This window comes from Capra hircus, chromosome 19, assembly GCF_001704415.2.
Source record: "Capra hircus breed San Clemente chromosome 19, ASM170441v1, whole genome shotgun sequence".
NCBI lineage: Eukaryota > Metazoa > Chordata > Mammalia > Artiodactyla > Bovidae > Capra > Capra hircus.
Window position 1 is genome coordinate 56,379,502 of NC_030826.1, and position 19,329 is coordinate 56,398,830.

The 19,329-nt window shown below is 52.9% G+C and overlaps 1 protein-coding gene across 1 annotated transcript in view; it reads right to left on the reverse strand.

Annotated features, from left to right (window-relative positions):
- Nucleotides 1-19,329, reverse strand: part of DNAI2 (dynein axonemal intermediate chain 2) — a 105,054-nt gene that overhangs the window by 74,869 nt on the left and 10,856 nt on the right. The window contains 5 exon segments of the mRNA XM_018064030.1: nt 7,351-7,497; nt 8,069-8,204; nt 9,679-9,902; nt 13,494-13,616; nt 14,866-15,005. Of these exon segments, the coding sequence (XP_017919519.1) occupies nt 7,351-7,497; nt 8,069-8,204; nt 9,679-9,902; nt 13,494-13,616; nt 14,866-15,005 (770 nt within the window).

The following is a 19,329-nucleotide window of genomic DNA, read 5'->3' on the forward strand; positions in this document are numbered from 1 at the left end:
GGGCTGGAGCAAGGGGATGGACTGGGTCCTCTTCCGCTCCCCGCGCCTCCCCACTCTTCTGGCTTTTCCCAAGGCCAAGGGACCTTCCTTTTTGGCCCGCCTTCCTCTCACGCCCCAGGGAGGAATTCTTGCCTCATCCGGGGAATCCGTTTGAGCCTCGCATCTCCCCCTTTCTGGTGAAGGCCTCCAGGAGGGGGACCATCCTAGATGCAGGGCAGGGCCTCTAGAGGCCTTTGAGACCCGTGTCCCTCCGCCGGTATCCCCGCTCGGCCGTCAGCAGCCCGAGGGCCCCGGCGCCCCTGGGCGGCACAAAACCAGACCGTCCCTTTGATTGTCTCTCTTCGCCTGGAGTCCACTCACCTTGGGCCTTCCCTGCCTTCAACAGCATGGGTGGAGACATGAAAATTCCTCGGCGTTTTTGTGGGGACCGCGCCTTCCTTCCTCTTGCGGGTCTCTTCTGGAACTTGCACTTCCCGTAAGGTTGTAGGGCTTGCCAGGGCACAGTGGTAAAGAACCCCAACTTCCAAACACCAGGAGAACAGAAGAAGGCGAGCGCCGGAAGCGACGGTCCCCTGGGGTGCAAAAGAGTTCGGGCCAACAGCTGAAAAGACTTGGCACCGCACAACGTGCTCACTCAGGCAACCACGGAAGTCCATCCTCCAATCCCGGATGGTGGCGGGTTTTCTCTGCAGGAACCCGGGGGCCCATGGGGCACGAGTTGTGCAATGCCGCGGTCTGAGTATTCTGCCTTTTCTCAGGAACACAACGGCTGCCGGAGGACGTGCCATTTGCCCTTTCATTCGTGCTTTAGACCCACTTTTGCAATTTGAAAATCAACATTCCAGCTGCGGACCCAATCGGGACTGAGCAGAGTTTCTCTGTCCGTGCGAGGTCTTTCCAGGCCAGGAACACCAGATGGGTGCCGTTTCCTCTCCAGGGAATCTTTTTCCGACCGCAGGGACCAAACACCAGGTCTCTTGGCACGCAGGCAACTCTACCTCTGAGCCACCGGGGAAGACCATTCATGGAATTGCGCCTTCTCACCCTTCCAAGAAACAGGCTGACTGCTCACTTTCTGGAGAAAGTTTCCCCTTCCCCTCTGAAGACTCCTGTCGAGCCCCAAAGAGGGACTGTAGATCTGAAATGAGATGTCTATTTCAGTAGCTGAAGTCATGGCTGACTGCTCACTCTCTGGAGGAAGTTTTCCCTTCCCTTCTGAGGACTCTGTGAAGCCCAAGATGAGGGACTTCTGTAGAAATTGAAATGGAGATGCTATTTCAGAGCTGAAGGCCCTGAGTTTTCCCGCAGTGGGCAGTGGAATCCAGGTTTGCGGAACACACCTAACCACCCCCACTCGTTCTCCTGATTGTATGTAGAGGCTGTGGCTCAGCCGCCAGTGTTTGTGGCTAAATAAAGAAACTGTCCTGCAGGTTAAAAGGTGGAGAGGTGTCTTGAATTCTGCAGGATTAAAGGTTAAGAACATGAATAAGTGGTTTGGGCAAACCACTTACCTTTCTTTCTACGAGGACTTTCCAGCAACTTTTTTTCAATGGTTTTTTTTTTTAATGTGAACCATTTTTTAGAGTCTTATATTGAGTTTGTTACAGTATGTTTCTGTTTTACGTTGTTTTTTGAGTCTGCAAGGCCTGTGGCCTAGCTCCCCAACCAGGGATCGAACCTGATACCCCTGCTTTTGGGAGGAAGCCTTAACCTCTGTCCCACCAAGGATGTTCCCAGGTAACTTTTAAGAAAATGGTTTATTCACCACATACCCTTAATTCAACCCACATTCCCAGTTCAAGCATGATCCCAGTGGACTCCTTCAGGCAACACTTCAGACTTTGGGCAGAAACCAGCAGTGCCCAGCACAGCCGCAGTGACTGTGACCGTCTGTTCCAAGGTCCCCACTGCGGCTGAGACTTTAGAGCCATCATCCTCTGTCGAGGGTGGGGCGGCCCCCGTGCATTGTCCTCCTTCCTACATAAACACATTTGTCGACGCACCCTACATAATTAATGGCACACCTCCCCTGGTGCTCAGTCTGGAAAAGAATCCGCCTTCAATGCAGGAGACCCCGTTCGATCCCTGGGTCAGAAGATCCGCTGGAGAGGGATACAGCGTACCCACTCCAGTATTCTGGCCTGGAGAATTTCCATGGATAACAGTCCATTGGGGTTTAGCAAAGAGTCGGACACAACGAGGCTTTCACTTTCACTTTGTGCTCTCCTCTTGAGTTTCAGGAAACCCCCACCCCACGCCGACACAGGCCCACTCCAGCCATGGCAACTGAAAATGTCTCTGACACGCTCAACGTTCACCTGTGACAAAAGTTTGGGCCCTGCTTGAGATACCAGTGCTCAGAGGAATTCCCACCAAGTGAGACGACCCACTGCTTGCCCAGGGCCCCTGCAGAGATCTCACCGTGCGAGCATTCTGTCCAGCGTGCTGAGTTCATAACTGGAGAAAAGTGTGTGGAGGGAAGGGCGACCGGACGCAACCTCTCGGACGCGGCCTCCAGCATGTCCGCGTGCAACGGCCATGCCACCCGCAATGAGGCTCCCTCAGCCAACGCCCTTACATGCGTTGGGTCAAAAGCCCAGCCAACCCTCGTGAAGAACACGGCTCAAAGCATCCCAGAACCTCGCCATCGACGTTCCTGGAACTGCTCCGCCATCCGGCGGCCCCTCCACCCCGCCTTCCCATGAGGTTGGCCCTGCGCTGTGGCCTGAAGAGCCCCAACCCCTTCTCCAGCAGTTCCTCTGGCAGTTCCCATGCCACACACTCATCACACTCTTTGCCCTCTGCTTCTGGTGGATCTTGGCAAGCCTGGCACCCAGGAGCATGCCTTTCCCAGCCCCCATCTCTATTGTGGGCCCAGCCCAAGCTCCCCCTATGCGGAGCTCAGTTGGTAAGAGCATCACGCACCAAAGACCGACATAATACGTTGCAGGGGAGCTCTTGGAGGCGATTCAGATTCCCTTGTGCAGAAAACCAAGACCTGAGTTATGGCATAAGTGGAGATCCGCAAAGCTTCCCAGGTGGCCCTGGTGGTAAAGAAGCTCCCATCTTGTCCAGTGCAGAAGACGACAGGAATCCAGGGTTTACCCCTGGATCAGGAAGACCCCTGGAGCAGAGCATGGCAACCCATCCAGTAGTCTTTGCCTGGAGAATTCCCGGTAGCAGAGGAGCGCTGGGGCTACAGTCCATGGTCGCAAAAAGAGTTGGACACGACTGGACGGACTTAGCAGGCAAGAACTCATAGATGGCTTATCAAACTGGACGTCCGCTAAGCATTACGCAATCCAAAACACTCCGACGATAGGTTAACACTCTTTATTGGTTTTACAGGCAGCAAGTCAAGTCCTCTTGTGCACATGCCTGTCTTCTTGATAACAGGAGAAAGACGGGGCAAGGGAAGGCCTAGCACGGGCACCGCGTCCCAGATGCGCCTCTGCCAGGGGTCCAGCCATCTGCCCTCAATGGCCCGCCACGTGTGATCTTCATCGCATTCTGGTCCCAGAGCCAGCGTGCCCCGTGTTTGCCCATCCTGCCGATCTGTGGAGCGGCTTCCTGGCCCAAGGCCCGGCTCAGCCTACAGCCCTCCACCGGGCTCTCTCCAGGGGCAGACGACCTCCTTTTCTGTGGCCTGGTCACCTCGTCTCTCTCAGGCAGGCCCCACTTCCCCATGGCACTGTCCATCTTGATACTGGAAAAAAGCTTGTAGAACACAGGAGCAGAGCATGGGTGTGGAGACGGTAAGGTCACCAACACCCGGCTACACCGCCCCTGAGGAGCGCAACAGACCCAGGCGCCTTTCTGTGAAGCCTGTGTGTGCGGGACCCACCTCGGGTATGGGGGACCCCTTTACACTGCGGTGCGAGGAAAGAGCTCTGTCCTCCTGACGAAATCGAAGGATTAAATTCAGAGAACGCTTTATTTCCCTTTTCAAGGGCTTTCAGTTTTTTCTGTTTGATGAATTCTCATTAGCCATTCCTAAGAACAACTCAGGACTGAGGCCTCAGCCCACCCTGTTAAACGCCTCTAATTGATTAGTGATGGCCACTTGAAGCACAGCAGGCTTGCAGAACAGCCCCGAGAACTGCTGTGGCCAACAGACTAAGAGGCTCCTCATCAGCAGAAGCTCCATCCAGAGAATCAACAGACAAGTTCTCCCCCTGGATCCCCCCCCACCTCCGGACACAGCAGCGCACAGCAAAGCTGGAGATTTCTGGGTTCCATGGCCAACCTACGACCTCAGCACGGAGTCCTCCAATTCCTCCAAGACCTGAACGCGTGGCCAAAACGCAGGAGCGTGGCAGTGGAGGGGCGGTGCTCCGACGCTGTCTCCCCCCAGACCAGCAAAGCGGGGCTGCCTTGCGTTGGAGTTGCTTGAACTCTCCTTCTGTTCCCGGAGCCCGGAGCCCTCAAGTGCACCCTGCCCCCTGTACTTCACCCAGAGAGCTGCCTCAGGGCAGGGGGCTCTCAGAGGTCCGTCTTGCTTTGCCGCCCATAGTGGGGATAACAGGGCCAGCCCTGAATGGAGGCTGATACTGTCAGTCCCCCTGTTGACCCGCTGAGTGCCCCCAGGCAGATGTGTGCAGGAGGGTGGTGAGGGAGGGAGGGCCCCAAGCAGGGAGGGGGCGGCACCCAGCACCACCTGTGGTCCCACCACTGCCGCTGAAATTCCCTGACCTTTAAAAAAATGCAACAAATTCATCAGGCCAAGTTTTAGGTGCCGCAGGGGTGAGTGAAGAGGACTGCATTGTTGTTTAGTTGCTTAAGTCATGTCTGACTCTTTGCGACCTCATGGACTGTTGCCCACCAGGCCCCTCAGTCCATGGAATTCTCCAGGTGGAATACTGGATGTGGCAGCCATTCCCTCCTCAGGGATTTGACCTGGTCTCCTACATGAGGGTGGATTCTTACCACTGAGCCACCAGAGAATGCCTGGAAGAGCATCTTAATAGAAAGGGGAAAGATGAAAAGAAAAACAATCCCATGGACTGTATAAGTCCAAAGGGGACGAAAGAGTCAGACTCGGCTGAGATTACTTTCCACGTCACTTCACTTCTTCTTTCCCCCAGAAAGACAGCAGAGGGCAGCGCTGAGTCTGGAAAGGGTCTGGAGGCCAAAGCGTTTCTCATGGGGGTCCTGCTTTCCCAGAATCCTCCTCCTCACCCAGCACTCTCCCCCCTCCATCTGCCCAGTCCCCAGGCCCTAGACCCCAGACCACAGAACCTGGGTCCTCACCAGACACCCGTGTGCACACATACGCACAATCCCGTGTGTGCACACACACAATCCCCATGTGCACACACACTATCCCGTGTACCACACAGCACAATCAATCCCCCTGTGCACACACACAATTCTCATGTGCACACATACACACAATCCCCATGTGCACACACACAATCCCCATGTGCATACACACAATCCCGTGTACGCACACACACAATCCCCCTGTGCACACACACAATTCTCATGTGCACACATACACACAATCCCCATGTGCACACACACAATCCACTGTGCGCACACACACAATCCCGTGTCCACACACTCCCCATGTGCACACACACACACTCCCCATGTGTACACACACAGTCGCCTGTGCACACACACTATCTCTGTGTGTACACAAACATACTCCCCATGTGTACACACACACAGTCCCGTGTGCATGCACACAATCCCCATGTGTACAAACACACTCCCCACATGCGCACTCACAATCCCCATGTGCACACACACACAATTCCTGGGTGCACACACACACACAATCCTGTGTGCACACACACACACTCCCCATGTGTACACACACACAGTCCCGTGTGCATGCACACAATCCCCCTGTGCACACACACGATCCCCGTGTGTACACACACAGTCCCCACGTGCACACTCACAATCCCCATGTGCACACACACACACAATCCCGTATGCAGACACACACACAATCCCATATGCACACATACACACAATCCCATGTGCACGAACACACACAATCCCCATGTGCATGCACACAATCCCGTGTGCACGAACACACACAATCCCCATGTGCATGCACACAATCCCGTGTGCACACACACAATCCCCATGTGCACACATACACACAATCCCTGTGTGCACACACACACACACAATCCCGTGTGCACACACACAATCCCCTTGTGTACACACACACTCCCCATGTGAGCACACACAATCCCCGTGTGTACACACACAATCCCCTGTCCACACATACAATCCCCATGTACAAATACACAAAATCCCCGTGTGTACACAAACACTCTCCATGTGTACACACACAATCTCCTGTGAACACACACAATCCCCGTGTGCACACACACAATCTGGTATGCACACACACACTCCCCTGTGCACATACACAGAATCCCTGAGTGTGCACACACACTCACCATGTGCACACACACAGTCCCCATGTGTACACACACAATCTTGTGTGCACACACATAATCCCTGTGTGCACACACACAATCCTCATGTGTACACCCACAATCCTCATGTGTACACCCACAATCCCCTTGTGCACACACACACTCTCCATGTGTACACAAACACTCCCCATGTGTACACACACACAGTCCCGTGTGCATGCCCACAATCCCCGTTTGTACACACACAATCCCCATGTACACACACACACAATCAGAGTATACACAAACCCTCCCCATGTGCACAAACACACTGAAGAGCATGCCAAATCACGCAGTTCCAAGGAATACCAAGTGCCTGACGCCGGTGTGAAGCATGCTCCCTGGGGTGTGCAAAGCTGCATCCCTGGGCCCCCGGAGGACCAGTTCGCACGCCCAGGCGGAGCCAGGAGGGCCTCCCAGAATCTCAGCACCAGGGCGTTTCAACCCCTCTCGGTGGCCCATGGCTATGGGAAGGCGTCTCCAGGACTCTCGGCCAGGGTGACGGATCTCAGCGCCCCAGCGCCCCCTTCCCCCGATCAGTCCCTTCCAGCTGCTTCTCCATTGGCATCAGTCAAGCTTCTTCAGACAGGCTCGGCTGCCCCAAATGTATACTGTTTACAATTAGACAAAATGACCAAGTCACACTGCTTGGATCTGAAGAAAACCGAAGCTTGGAGAAGTCAAGAGACTTGCCCAGGGCCACTGGGCTTCCTGAGCGGTGAAGCCTGGGGGGGTTCAGACACGGCCAACACCCATCTCTCAGGCCCATTCCCTGACCCTCCCCAGAATGTCCACCCACTTCCCAGGAGGTGGTGGAAGCGCGTCTGCCCTTTGCTGACCAGCCCACTCGGCCGGGGGCCAGGCCAGGACCAGAGCTGGTGTGCCCACCTCGCCGGGGCCCCGTACCTACCGCAGAAGCCATGTTCTTCTCATTTCTCTGGAGGGTGCACAGCCCGTTGGAGACCTCCAGCAGCGTGGTCGTCCCCAGCTGGGAGCCGCAAGCGATGAAGCACCCATTGTCTTCCACCCGGAGGCAGAAGAGGGCTTCGTCACAGACCTGCTGGAGGGCCGGGCAGACGCGGGGGAGCCACGTCACCTTCTGCTCGTCTAGCCATCTGGGTCTTGGGGAGGCTTAGCCCAGCAGCCCCATTCAAACACCCCTGGGGACTTCCCTGACCGAAGGGGACCCCAGCCTCAACCCACAGGAGGGTGTCCACACCAAGGTCGGTTGCAAGACCTGTCACTCCAGCCTCATCTCCCACCGTACCCCGGCCACCACAACCACCCCCCAATGGCCACACAGATCGGCATGTGGATCCTAGTTTCCCAACCAGGGATCGAACCTGTGCCCCCTGCATTGGAGGGCAGAGTCTTAACCACTGGACGGCCAGGGAAGGCCCTCCAGCGCCCCTTTCATTCTGCTGTTTCCCCAGCCCCGCTGTCTGCCACGCCCCCAGCCTGCAGGTCTCCGCCCCGCCCCTGCTGATAAGATAAGGCTGGCTCAGCTGGGAGGCTCCACTCGGCCCAGGCTTGGCAGGAACAGGCCTGGCTTGGCGGGAACAGGCCTGGCGGGAGGAAAGGCCAGGCTTCTGAGGGCGTGGATGCACCAGGAGGGGGGTGCACGTGACCTTCAGGCTGAGGGCAGGGTCACACTGCTTGAACACAAAGTCCCAGATGTCCAAGGTCCCGTCCATCTTGGTGGTGAAGAAAACCGCCGGCCTCACGGGGCTCCAGGCGCCATCAGTGAGATAGGCCATGTGGTACCTGTAGGGAGCCAGGACCTCTGCTCAGGGACCACGGGGGGACTGGGATGCAGGGAGAGCCTGCTGAGCTGAGACCCTGCTCATCCAGCCCCTCCCCGGCTCCTGGGTCTCAGCCTGGAAGTTCTTCCTGGTGTCTGACTTCTAGCCATGCCAGCCTCACCACCCACGGTTCACAGTTTGCACTGTAAAGGGTTCTGGTGTTTCTCTATACCTAACTCAAGGGCACAGGCCTGGGCCCGGTCCCCTGGCTATGAGACTCACTTGAAAAGGCGTTGGAGGAAGGAAAATCTGCCCAGAAACGTTCACACTATTCAGATGAAGAGAGGGCTATGCTGCCTACTTGATTTAACCTCGATTTTCAAAGATTTCTACAGCAAAAAATGAAACTGGACCCTTATGTTATATACAAAAATGAACTCACAATGAGCTAAAGACTTAAACATATGATCCGAAACCATAAAGCTTCTAGAAGGAAACATAGAGTAAAAGTTCCTTGCAGTGGCCTTGGCAATGAATTTTTGGATTTGGCACCAAAGGCATAAGCAGCAAAAGCAAAAATAAGTACGTGGGAGTGTATCTACTTAAAAAGCTCCTGCAGACCCAGGAAAGCAGTCAACAGAACGAAAGGCAACCTAAGGAATGGGGGAAAATATTTGCAAACCAGATATCTGATAAAGGTTTAACACCCCAAATATATAAGGAACTCGTACAACTCAAAAAAGCAAAACAAAACAACCCAATTTAAAAAGTGGGCAAAGGACATGGACAGACATTTCTTCAAAGACGACAAATAAACAGCTAACAGGTATGTGAAGAGATGCTCGACATCACTAATCATCAGAGGAAGATAACCAAAGCCACAGTGAGATATCCACACCTGTGAGGATGGCTAAATTATTAGCAAAGCCAAAGACGAGTGTGGGCGAGGATGTGGAGAAACGAGAACCCTTGTGCACTGTTGGTGGGAATGCAAATTGGTGCGACCGCCATGGAATACAGTATGGAAGGTCCTCAATCCTGTTTCTGGGCCTTTTTCTTTTTTGGCTGCGAAGCATGTGGGATCTTAGTTCCCTGACCAGGGATCGAACCCACAGCCCCTGCACTGAAAGCAGAGTCTTAACCCCTGGACTGCCAGGGAAGCCCCCCGTTTCAGGGTCTTTATCCAAAGGAATTGAAGGCAGGATCTTTAAGAGACACCTGCCCCCCTTCCATGCTCACTGCTGCGTTATTCACAATTGTCGAGATATGGAAACAAGCTCAATGTCCATCAACAGATGAGTGGGCAGTTTGAAGCTTATTCCCTTTCTGAAGTCACTGAATCAAGCTATTTCCTAGCATTAGCTCGGATGCTTGGAGAGAAATGTTTGCTCCGTTTTTATGGGTGGAGACACAGAGCTCAGAGCCCCCCTGGGCTGGGCCGGGCCCTCTGTCCCGTACAGGGCTGGCACCCCCTCCCGCCCCAGTCTTCCCCTCACTTGGTCCACATGATAGACGACTCCCGGCTGTCCTCTGACCAGATGCGGGCGGTCCAGTCGCCGACGGTCAGGAAGTTCTTTGGGTAGAACGGGTTTCTCTGCAGGGCGTAGATGGGGCCGTGGTGGCCTGAGAAGGTGCACACGATCTTCTCGGCTGGCGTCTTGCCCTTGCGGTTGCAGGAGATGACGACGCCTTGCTCGGTGCCCACCATGAACTTGGTTGGCTGTGGAGGGGGTGATGCATGAGTGGAAGGCTCCATGAAATCTCAGCTCAGGGTTAAGCTGGCAGGGAGAGCAGCCTTCTGGGGCCAGAGTGGCGGGGCCAGCAGGGTGGGGGCCCAAAGGTGCCTTTGGTTTAAGCCTCTGCTTGAGCTGTGCCCCGCCCCTTTTGGGGGGCCGCCCCCACTCTTGATCAGCTTGAGCAGGCCCCACCCTTCTTTAGCACCTGCTCAAGGGCCCCGCGAGTGATGAAGCCCCCAGTCATCTGTTCCCTAGAGCTGCGTCACAGCCCTCCATGCAGCACCATGCTCGCTAAGCATTTTGCCAAAAAAAGATCCTGAATGTCTGTTTACACACAAAGTCAGTGACTGAATGAATACTGTGACCCCTGAGTCCAGAAGAGCCCCCTCCAGCCTCCAGATACTACTCACTGCAAACCTGGGCTTCACTGTACACCCATGTCTAATGATTGTTGCTGGAGTTTTTCGGTTGTTTGCTCTTTGCTTTGTTTTTAGAAATGTATTTGGCTGTGCCGGGTCTTTGTTGGGGCATGCGGGATCTAGTTCCCTGACCATGGATTGAGCCTGGGCCTCTGCTTTGGGAGTTCAGTCTTACTCACTGCACCACCAGGGAAGTCCCTCCATAGCATCTTTACTCACAACAGCTAAGAGGTAAAAGCCACCCAAGTGTCCATATGAATGGAAAAACAAACTGTGGCCTGTTCACGCGTGTGTGTGTTAGTCGCTCAGTCGTGTCCGGCTTTGTGACCCCATGGACTGTACCAGCCAGGCTCCTCTGTCCGTGGAATTCTCCGGCAAGAATACTGGAGTGGGTACCCATTCGCTTCTCCAGGGAGTCTTCCTGACTCAGGGATTGAACCTGGATCTGCTGCACTTCAGGCAGATTCTTTACCATCTGAGCCACCAGGGAACCCCAGTCTATTCATACAATGCGATACTATTTGGCTTCAAAAAAAAAAAAAAGAGGAAAATTCTGCCATGTGCCACACCGTGGATAAACCTCGAGAGCATTGTGCTAAGTAAAAAGAGCCCGTCACAAAAAGACAAACAGTAAGAATTCATAAAGTGAATGGGGTACCCGGAAGGGGTCAATTTCATAGAGACAGAAAGCCGAAGGGACTGAGGGAAGGGGAAGACGGGGAGTTAGTTGATTAAAAGATACAGAGTTTGTTTTGCAAGATGAAAAAGTTCTAGTTCTGGAGAGCCCACAGTGTAAATATACTTAGCACTACTAAACTGTCCACTTAAGAATGGTTAAAGTGGAGACTTCCCTGGTGGTCCAAGTGTTAAGAATTCACCTTGAGTGCAGGGGACATGGGTTCAATCCATGGTCGGGGAACTAGGATCCCACATGCCGTGGAGCAACTGATCTCACGAACCACAACTAGAGAGTTGATGCGCTGCAATGAGAGATCCCATTCGATACAACAGAGATCCCTCGCGCCACAACCAAGGCCTGACACAGCCAAATAAATAGTTTTTTAAAAAAAGAATGGTTAAGGTGGTACATTTTACACTATGTGCTTTTAAATTTCTTTTTTTTTTTTTTTTTTAACCACGATTAAAAAGAACAGCTGGGCTACAAACAGAGGGCTTGCTTGCTTAGTTGCTCAGTCGTGTCGGATTCTTTGCGACCCCATGGACTGTACTCGCTAAACTCCTCTGTCAGGGGGATTCACCAGGCAAGAATACTAGAGTGGGTTGTCATCTCCTCCTCCAGGGGATCTTCCCGACCCAGGGATCAAACCCACGTCTACTGTGTCCCCTGCATTGCCGGAGGATTCTTTATCTGCTGAGCCATCGGGGAAGTCCCATAAATGGGGTGGGGGGGTCGTTAAAGGAAAGTGAAAAGAGAAAGCTTGAGAGGCCCAGAAAAGTAAGGAAGAACGCCAGCTCCAGGGCCCCTCGGTGGGGTGAGAGTGGAGCGCCCCGCCCTGCAGCCAGAGCCTTGGGTTTGAGCCCCGGCTGCTCCCTGCTCTGGAGACTCACCTCCCCACTAAGACTCCTGTTGTTTATCTGCAAAGTTGGGATAATGCTAATCCCATCAGCTTATAGGATGGTCATGGGAGACCGCATCAGGCGGCTACAAGGGGCCAGCACATGGCGTCCACTCAGCGACAAGGCGGCGGGCAAGCGGGGACCAGCGATGGTGTGGCCACTGTGTCTAGAGCCTCGCCTAGAAATCTCTGATTCCAGGACAGAACCTTTTTCTGAGTCCTCCCCATAGAGAGCCGGGGGCTTGGGGAATGGGGGACGTCCAGTAAAGTTGTCGTCCACCTCCCCCACCACATTCATCCCCCAGCTTGGGGTGGGGGAGGTGCTCCCAGGGCAAGGGTGAGGCCAGAGCCTGTCCACCTCCGAAGGGCCTGGGAATGATGTCGGCCTGGAGGCAAACCAGTGACGATCCCAGGAGGGGGTCAGGCCAGGAGCCGTCCGGGAAGGTCATTTCATTGCTTTGGAAGGAATCCTCATTTGAGCTTCCAGAAGCCTCCCTCCTTGGACACATCCACATGACTGCTTTGCTAGTTCTCTTTATTGGGTTTTATTTGTGGCTGTGCTGAGTCTTCACTGTGACTCGGGTTTTTCTCTGGTTGTGGCGATCGCGGCCCCCTCTTCATTGTGGTGCGTGGGCTTCTCACTGCGGCGGCGTCTCTCGTGGTGGCCCACGGGCTCCAGGTCACGCGGGCCTCAGCAGTTGCAGCGGGTGGGCTCAGCGGTGGCAGCTCCCAGGCTCTGGAGCTCAGGCCCAATAATCGTGGCGCCCGGGCTTAGCTGCTCTGCGGCACGTGGGATCTTCCCAGATCAGGGATCGAACCTGAGTCTCTTGCACTGGCAGACGGGCTCTACCACTGAGCCACCTGGGAAGCCACTATTTCCTATTTACTTTTCTTCTATTTTTTTAGATTCTTTATTTGGCTGTGTTGGGTCTTAGGTACAGCCCTCGGGCTCACTAGTTGTGGTGTGGGGGCTTAGTTGCCTTGTGGCATATTGGATCTTAGTTCTTGGACCAGGGATCAAACCTGCGTCTCCTGCATTGGAAGGTGGATTCTTAACCACTGGATCACCAGGGAAGCCCTCCGCTTTGCAGTTTCTTTACTGCTCCTCCTCAGTTACTAAATGCCATCGTAGGTCTGTGATCAGTTTGCCCGGGAGCCTCCTCTAATCTCATTTTTCTCTCCAACACCTCTTCTTTCCCCCCAGGGGGTGAGCTGCCAGCCCAGGGCCCCACATGAGGACATGAGTCAGGGACAGAGGCAGAGCCTGGCGTCCGGATGCTAACCCTGGACAGGGCTCTTACAGCATGGAGCGTCTCTGGAATCCTGCGCAATCAGAAAGCTCGCCTTCTGATCGGCGGGGACACTGGCCAAAAGGGAACTCAGCGAATTAAAGAGGCTTTCTGCCTCTACTCTGCTGCCCCCTGCTGGCAAGTGGTTGCAAAGACCACACGGGTCTAGGAGGGACCATCCAGAGCACGAGTGGGGCCCACAAGCCTCTGATACAGCAGCCACGGGCCTGCCCTCGGCTCTGGCTGCCCCGGCCACGGAACGTGGGGAGGGGAGAGCAGGGGACACCCACCAGAGTGGACTCGAACTCCAGGGAGATGGCCCCCAAGGCGTTCTCCAGATGCTCCTTTTTGGTGATGTCCATGATGACGACCTCGGTGGGCTCACTCAACTTCCGGATGTCCCACCACATGACCTGATGGGAGGAGGGGCCGACTTTGAGGCCTGGAGTCCCGCAATTCTTACCCCCTGCACCTTCCCGGGGCCAGACAGTGGGTGTCAGACACCCAGCAACCGAGGGAACAGGCCTGCCTTGAAGAATTGCTCCTCTGGTCCATAGTCCTGGCTGATCATCAGTCCTGGGCAAGCTCCCTAAAATCCAGAAGCAGGCAGCCTCACCACAGACCTACTGAGTGAAAACTGCCAGGTGTGGGCCCTGCAGTCTGCATCCTTAAAGGCCCCTCACAATATGGCAATCTATAGCAACATTCCAAACGCACATGTGCGTTGACCCAGAAATCCCACTGCCAGGAACGTACGTGTACGCAATGTGTATGGGTACGCTTCATGTGTGCAGTAATCTCTATGTGAATACACTTCTGTGCAGAAAGACAAGTCGGATATTAACACATATATGTGGAATCTGGGGGGGAAATGGTACAGATGAGCCTATTCGAAGGGCAGGAACAGAGACGCAGGCGTAGAGAAGGAACATGTGGGCATTGGCAGGGAAGGGGGGATGAGACGACCTGGGATAAACGCACTGCCGCGTGTGAACCAGATAGCTAGTGGGACCTGCCAAGCAGCACAGGACGCTCAGCTTGGTGCTGTGATGACTTAGGCGGGTGAGCTGGAGGGAGGCTCAAGAGGGAGGGGATGTATGTATCCACATGGCGGATTCACTCTGTTGTTCAGCAGAAGCTAACATAGCATTGTGAAGCAATTAGACTCCAACAAAAAGATTCAACCCCTCCAACACACTCTCGGCTACATTTTTGGTAACTACAAACTATTAAAATCCACTTAAATAAATTACAGCATATCCATAGTTTGTTAAGTCGTTAACAGGCAGGGGGCAGCACTTTATGAAATATAAAATCATCTTTGAGACATGCTAAATGAAAAACATCAAGGGCAAATCAATGCACAAGGTATGCAGGAAGAGTGCTGAGACGCACAGGTCTGCTTCGTATGTGGACACTGAGCCTGGAGGCAGACGGAGATGCAAGTGGGCGCCACAGGAAGGGGAGCTGGGAGGCTGAAGGCCGAGGGGGGAGGACGGGCTTCACCGCCTGTCCTTATGTACCTTTAGGCTGGTGTTCCACACACATCTTTACCTATTGCTCCATTTTATAATGAAATGCAAAAGGAAACATCCCGATGGGGGACCGTGTGACCGCTGCTGCTCCCCACTCCCTGCCCCTCCAGCGCCTGGCTGCTCGTACCTGCCCGTCTGTGGACGCTGAGAAACACTCTGTGCCCGTCTTCGACTGCAGCCAGATGGTGCCGTACACGGGGTCTCGGTGGCTGAACTCGATGGTGGACAGCTCTGCCACCAGGCTGCCCTTCCGCGTGTCCCAGCAGGCTGGCCGGAAAGGAGACGAGGGGGTGGGTGCTAGGGGCACAGGCTTCCTGTCTTAGCGCAGGGAGCACGGGATCGGGGGATGCTGCTTGTCTTGGTTTGACAAGTACGGGGCTTTTTTAAGAATCAGGGCTAAGTTCAAACCAGCCTGAGTTTCCTACCAGCCCCTGAAGCTCACTTCATTCATTCCAATGGGGCCCCTAACATGTGGTGAGCATCACGCTGGGCCCTGGGGAAGCCACTGGGACTCAGACAGGCACCGTCCTTAGGAGACGGGAAGGGAAATCTGCCATGTTAGAGCCCGTGCTGTGATTGCTCCAGGGGGAGACACAGGGAGGCAGTCAGGGAAGGCTTCCTGGAGGAAGTGAGGAGGAACTAAGATTGAGGAGGAGCTTCAGGATGGAGTGAGGCAGGGAAAGAGAGAGGAGCACCTCCATCCTGGGGAAAGTGAGAACACTCGGGCAAATCTCTCCTGTTGGATCCATTCGTTCCCTTTCTGCCTTCCCTTTCCGCCTCTGCTGCTGCTGACCGGAAAAGAAACTCACAGAGGGAGATAATCCTTTCTTTGGATTCATTGTTAGGACTTCATCTCTTCTGCTTTAACAAGAAAGACTCAAAGCTTATCTGTATATATATTTTCTGTCCTGATGGATTCTGTCTTCATTTTCCCACGAGTGTATGGTGAGGACCCACCCTGTTACTCAGAGCTGTTTCTAGGAAAGCTGGTTTTGTAATACAACAACAGAAGTCCATGATCCATAAATCTCGATTTATGGAATCCAAGTCTCAGGCATTTGGCCCTGCACCAGTCTGGCCCAGAAACGGGTTTCCTTAGCTCAGCTTGCTTTGCTCCAGCAAAGCAGTGCTCGAGGGCAGGTCCCACTGTGTCTTTCTCATAGACAGCAGAGCCCCAGAGCTTGGGCTGTTCTGGGCTGGCAGAGAAAACCACTGAAGGGGTAATGAGTGATGAGCAAGGCAGGGCTCCGGAATAAACCATGGCCACGTGACTCTGTTTCTGAATTTCAGAGCGCCAGCACCCAGATAAAGCGGCAGGGAGATTGATGGGTTTCCCCGGTGGCGCTAGTGGTAAAGAATCCGCCTGCCAGTGCAGGACATATAAGAAATACGGGTTCGATTCCTGAGTGGGGAAGATCCCCTGGAGGAGGGCATGGCGACCCACTCGAGTATTCTTGCCTGGAGAACCCCATGGACAGAGAAGCCTGGCGGGCTGCAGTCTGTGGAGTCACAAAGAGTCGGACATGACTGAGCGACTAACACTTTCATGTGATGGGAGTCCACTTCTATTTCATCACAGAGGGGCTCCCTGGAGCGGGGGCAGGCCGCAGGTCTACGAGGGAGGTCGGAGGTCTCAGGAGGCCAGGAGGCATCCTGACCGCGAAGAGTGTCTGGGAAGTTTCCCAGCCCTTCTGGCTCCTACTCCCTGAAGGGGAACCCTTATCATGCCTGGTCGAGTCCGGCCTGGGGCGCAAAGAGGAGGATTAAGAGTTTGGCTCTTCCAAGGCCAGGGGAGGCCGGAAGCCAGGAAACTTCAGGGCTGAGGAGATAGGTTTCTTCTGAGTTCACATGGGATCTAAACATCAGTTTTCTGGGTGTCCCACCAGCAAAAATGGCAAAGCAAGGACATCTGAGAATTCTCTCTTCCATAAAGGCCATGAGAATGTTGGCAAAATCGATGATCAGAATCAACTTTTTCAGAACTCCGGAAATCAGCCAAAGGCTGGCAGCAAATCAGAGTGTTTATTCAAGAAAAATAGCTGAATCTTGATAAGAACAGTAAGTTTTGTTGCACTGTGGCTTGCCCCAGTTAAGATGCTATAATCTCCGGTTCTATGATAGCCTTGAAAAATAACTCTCTGCCTTCCTGTTAAAAACCGAATATCTTGGCAGCCACAGGATGGAGCAGAATGGAGCTGGAGCTCTTTCAAAGTCTCCTATTCAAAGAGTTGTCACTGTTTGACCTGTCTAGTGGTTCCCTGGAAGACCCCCTCCCCATTTGCAAAGTTGTCTGTATTCAGCTTGACTCAGAGCTTGCCCAGGGAAAAGGGTCTTTTTAACAAGTCTATCTTAAAAATAATTAAAATTGCAGGCAACTGATTAACTTTGCAGTGTCCGGAAGTGGTGGATAACAGGTGGGGCAAGCAATAGGCTAACCAAAAAGCTTCAAAGGAAAAGCCGGAGAGTGAGCTGTCCATAGGGGTTTTGAAAAACTCTGATGTGTTCCCAGGAAACTAGAAGCTCCCAGGGCTGTGTGCACACCTTTGTTGTTGTTCAGTCACGTCTGACTCTTTGTGACCCCGTGAACTCAGCACACCAGGCTTTGCTGTCCTCCATCTCCCAGAGGTTGCTTAAACTCATGTCCGTTGAGTTTGGCATTGGCATCACCATGCCATTCAACCATCTCATCCTCTGTCGCCCCCTTCTCCTCCTGTCCTCAATCTTTCCCAGCATCACTGTCTTTTCCAGTGAGTCAGATGTTCACATCAGGTGGCCCAAGTACTGGAAAGAACTGGGAGGGCCCTCAGCTCTCACCTCTGGCTGACCTGTAGGCTCGGGGCAGCGGCTAAGGAAGAACTGACAGTTGCCCGGCTATGTGTTGAAAGTATGCTCAGACACGCGCACAGAGGCCTCCAGGAAAGTCTGCGAAATTTTTTTGGCTGTAGATGGCAACAAGCAGGAAACATTCATCTCGAGTGCACATGGGATATTCTCCAGGACAGATCCCATGAGACAAGTCTCAGTGGATTTTTAAAGACTGAAGTCACGAAACGTATCTTTTCTGACCATAATAGAATAAAACTAGAAAGACCAGTAACTGAAGGAAAAGTGGAAAGTTTACAAATATATAGAAAGCAAACAACATATTTCCAAATAACCCATGGGTCAAAGGAGAAATCAAAGGGAAATTAGAAAATACAAAATGCATGAAAATGGAAACACAACACACGAAAACTTAGTGTAGCTAAGACAGTGCTTAGAGGGAAATTATACCTTTAAACATCTGTATGTTTAAAAATCTCAAATCGATAGTCTAACCTTCTACTTTAAGAAATTTAGAAAAAGAACAAGTTAAACCCAAAGTAAACAGAAGAAAGGAAATAATAAAGATTAAGGGTGGAAATGAATGAAATGAGGAATAAAAACCAACATAGAAACATCAATAAAATAAAATTTAAAGTTGGCTCTTTGAAAAGAAAACAAACTTTACCAACCCCTATCTAGACTTTACCAACCCCTATCTAGACTGACCAAGTGAAAAAGAAAGAACACTCAAATTACTAAGATCAGGAAAGAAATAGGAGACGTTACTGCCAAACTCACAGAAATGAAATGACTATAAGAGAATGAACAATTATATCTCAACAAATAAGATGACCTGGACGAAACACAAAAATTCTAGAAACACACAAACTATAAAACCTGATCCAAGAAGAAACAGAAAACATGAGAAGACCTGTAACATATACAGAGGATAAAAACCACCAATGAGGAAAATCCTCGGACCAGACGGCTTCACTGGTGAATTCCACCAAATATTTAAGGAAGAATGAATATCAGCTCTTCACAAACACTTTCAAAAAAAAAGAAGGAAGAGGAAGAGCCACTTCTCCACTCACTCTGTACGGCTGGCATTACTCTCACTCATTGCCATATATTATAAGGGCTTCCCAGGGGCGCTAGTGGTAAAGACCCCGCCTGCCGGCGCAGCAGACACAAGACCTGCAGGTTCTAACCCTGGGCTGGGAAGATCCCCTGGAGGGGGCACGGCAACCTGCTCCAGTGCTCTCGCCTGGAGAATCCCATGGACTGTAGCCCACCAGGCTCCTCTGTCTATGGACTTCTTCAGGCAAGAACACTGGAGTGGGTTGCCATGCCCTGCTCCAGGGGATCTTCCCACCCCAGGGATCAAACCCCCATCTCTCCCACTGCAGGCGGATTCTTTACCATCTGAGCCACCAGGGAAGCCCTGGTCCGGGGTAGGTACGCAGTAAATGTTCCTTGACTTTACTTGACCTATACTTTTTCTTAACCTTTAATTTTGAATGAACTTCAGACTCACTTGAACTTTTACAAATGAAGACACTGCTGCTGCTGCTGTTGCTGCTGCTAAGTCGCTTCAGTCGTGTCCGACTCTGTGCGACCCCATAGATGGCAGCCCATAGGCTCCCCCGTCCCTGGGATTCTTCAGGCAAGAACACTAGAGTGGGTTGCCATTTCCTTCTCTAATGCATCAAAGTGAAAAGTGAAAGTGAAGTCGCTCAGTTGTGTCCGACTCTTAGCGACCCCATGGACTGTAGCCCACAAGGCT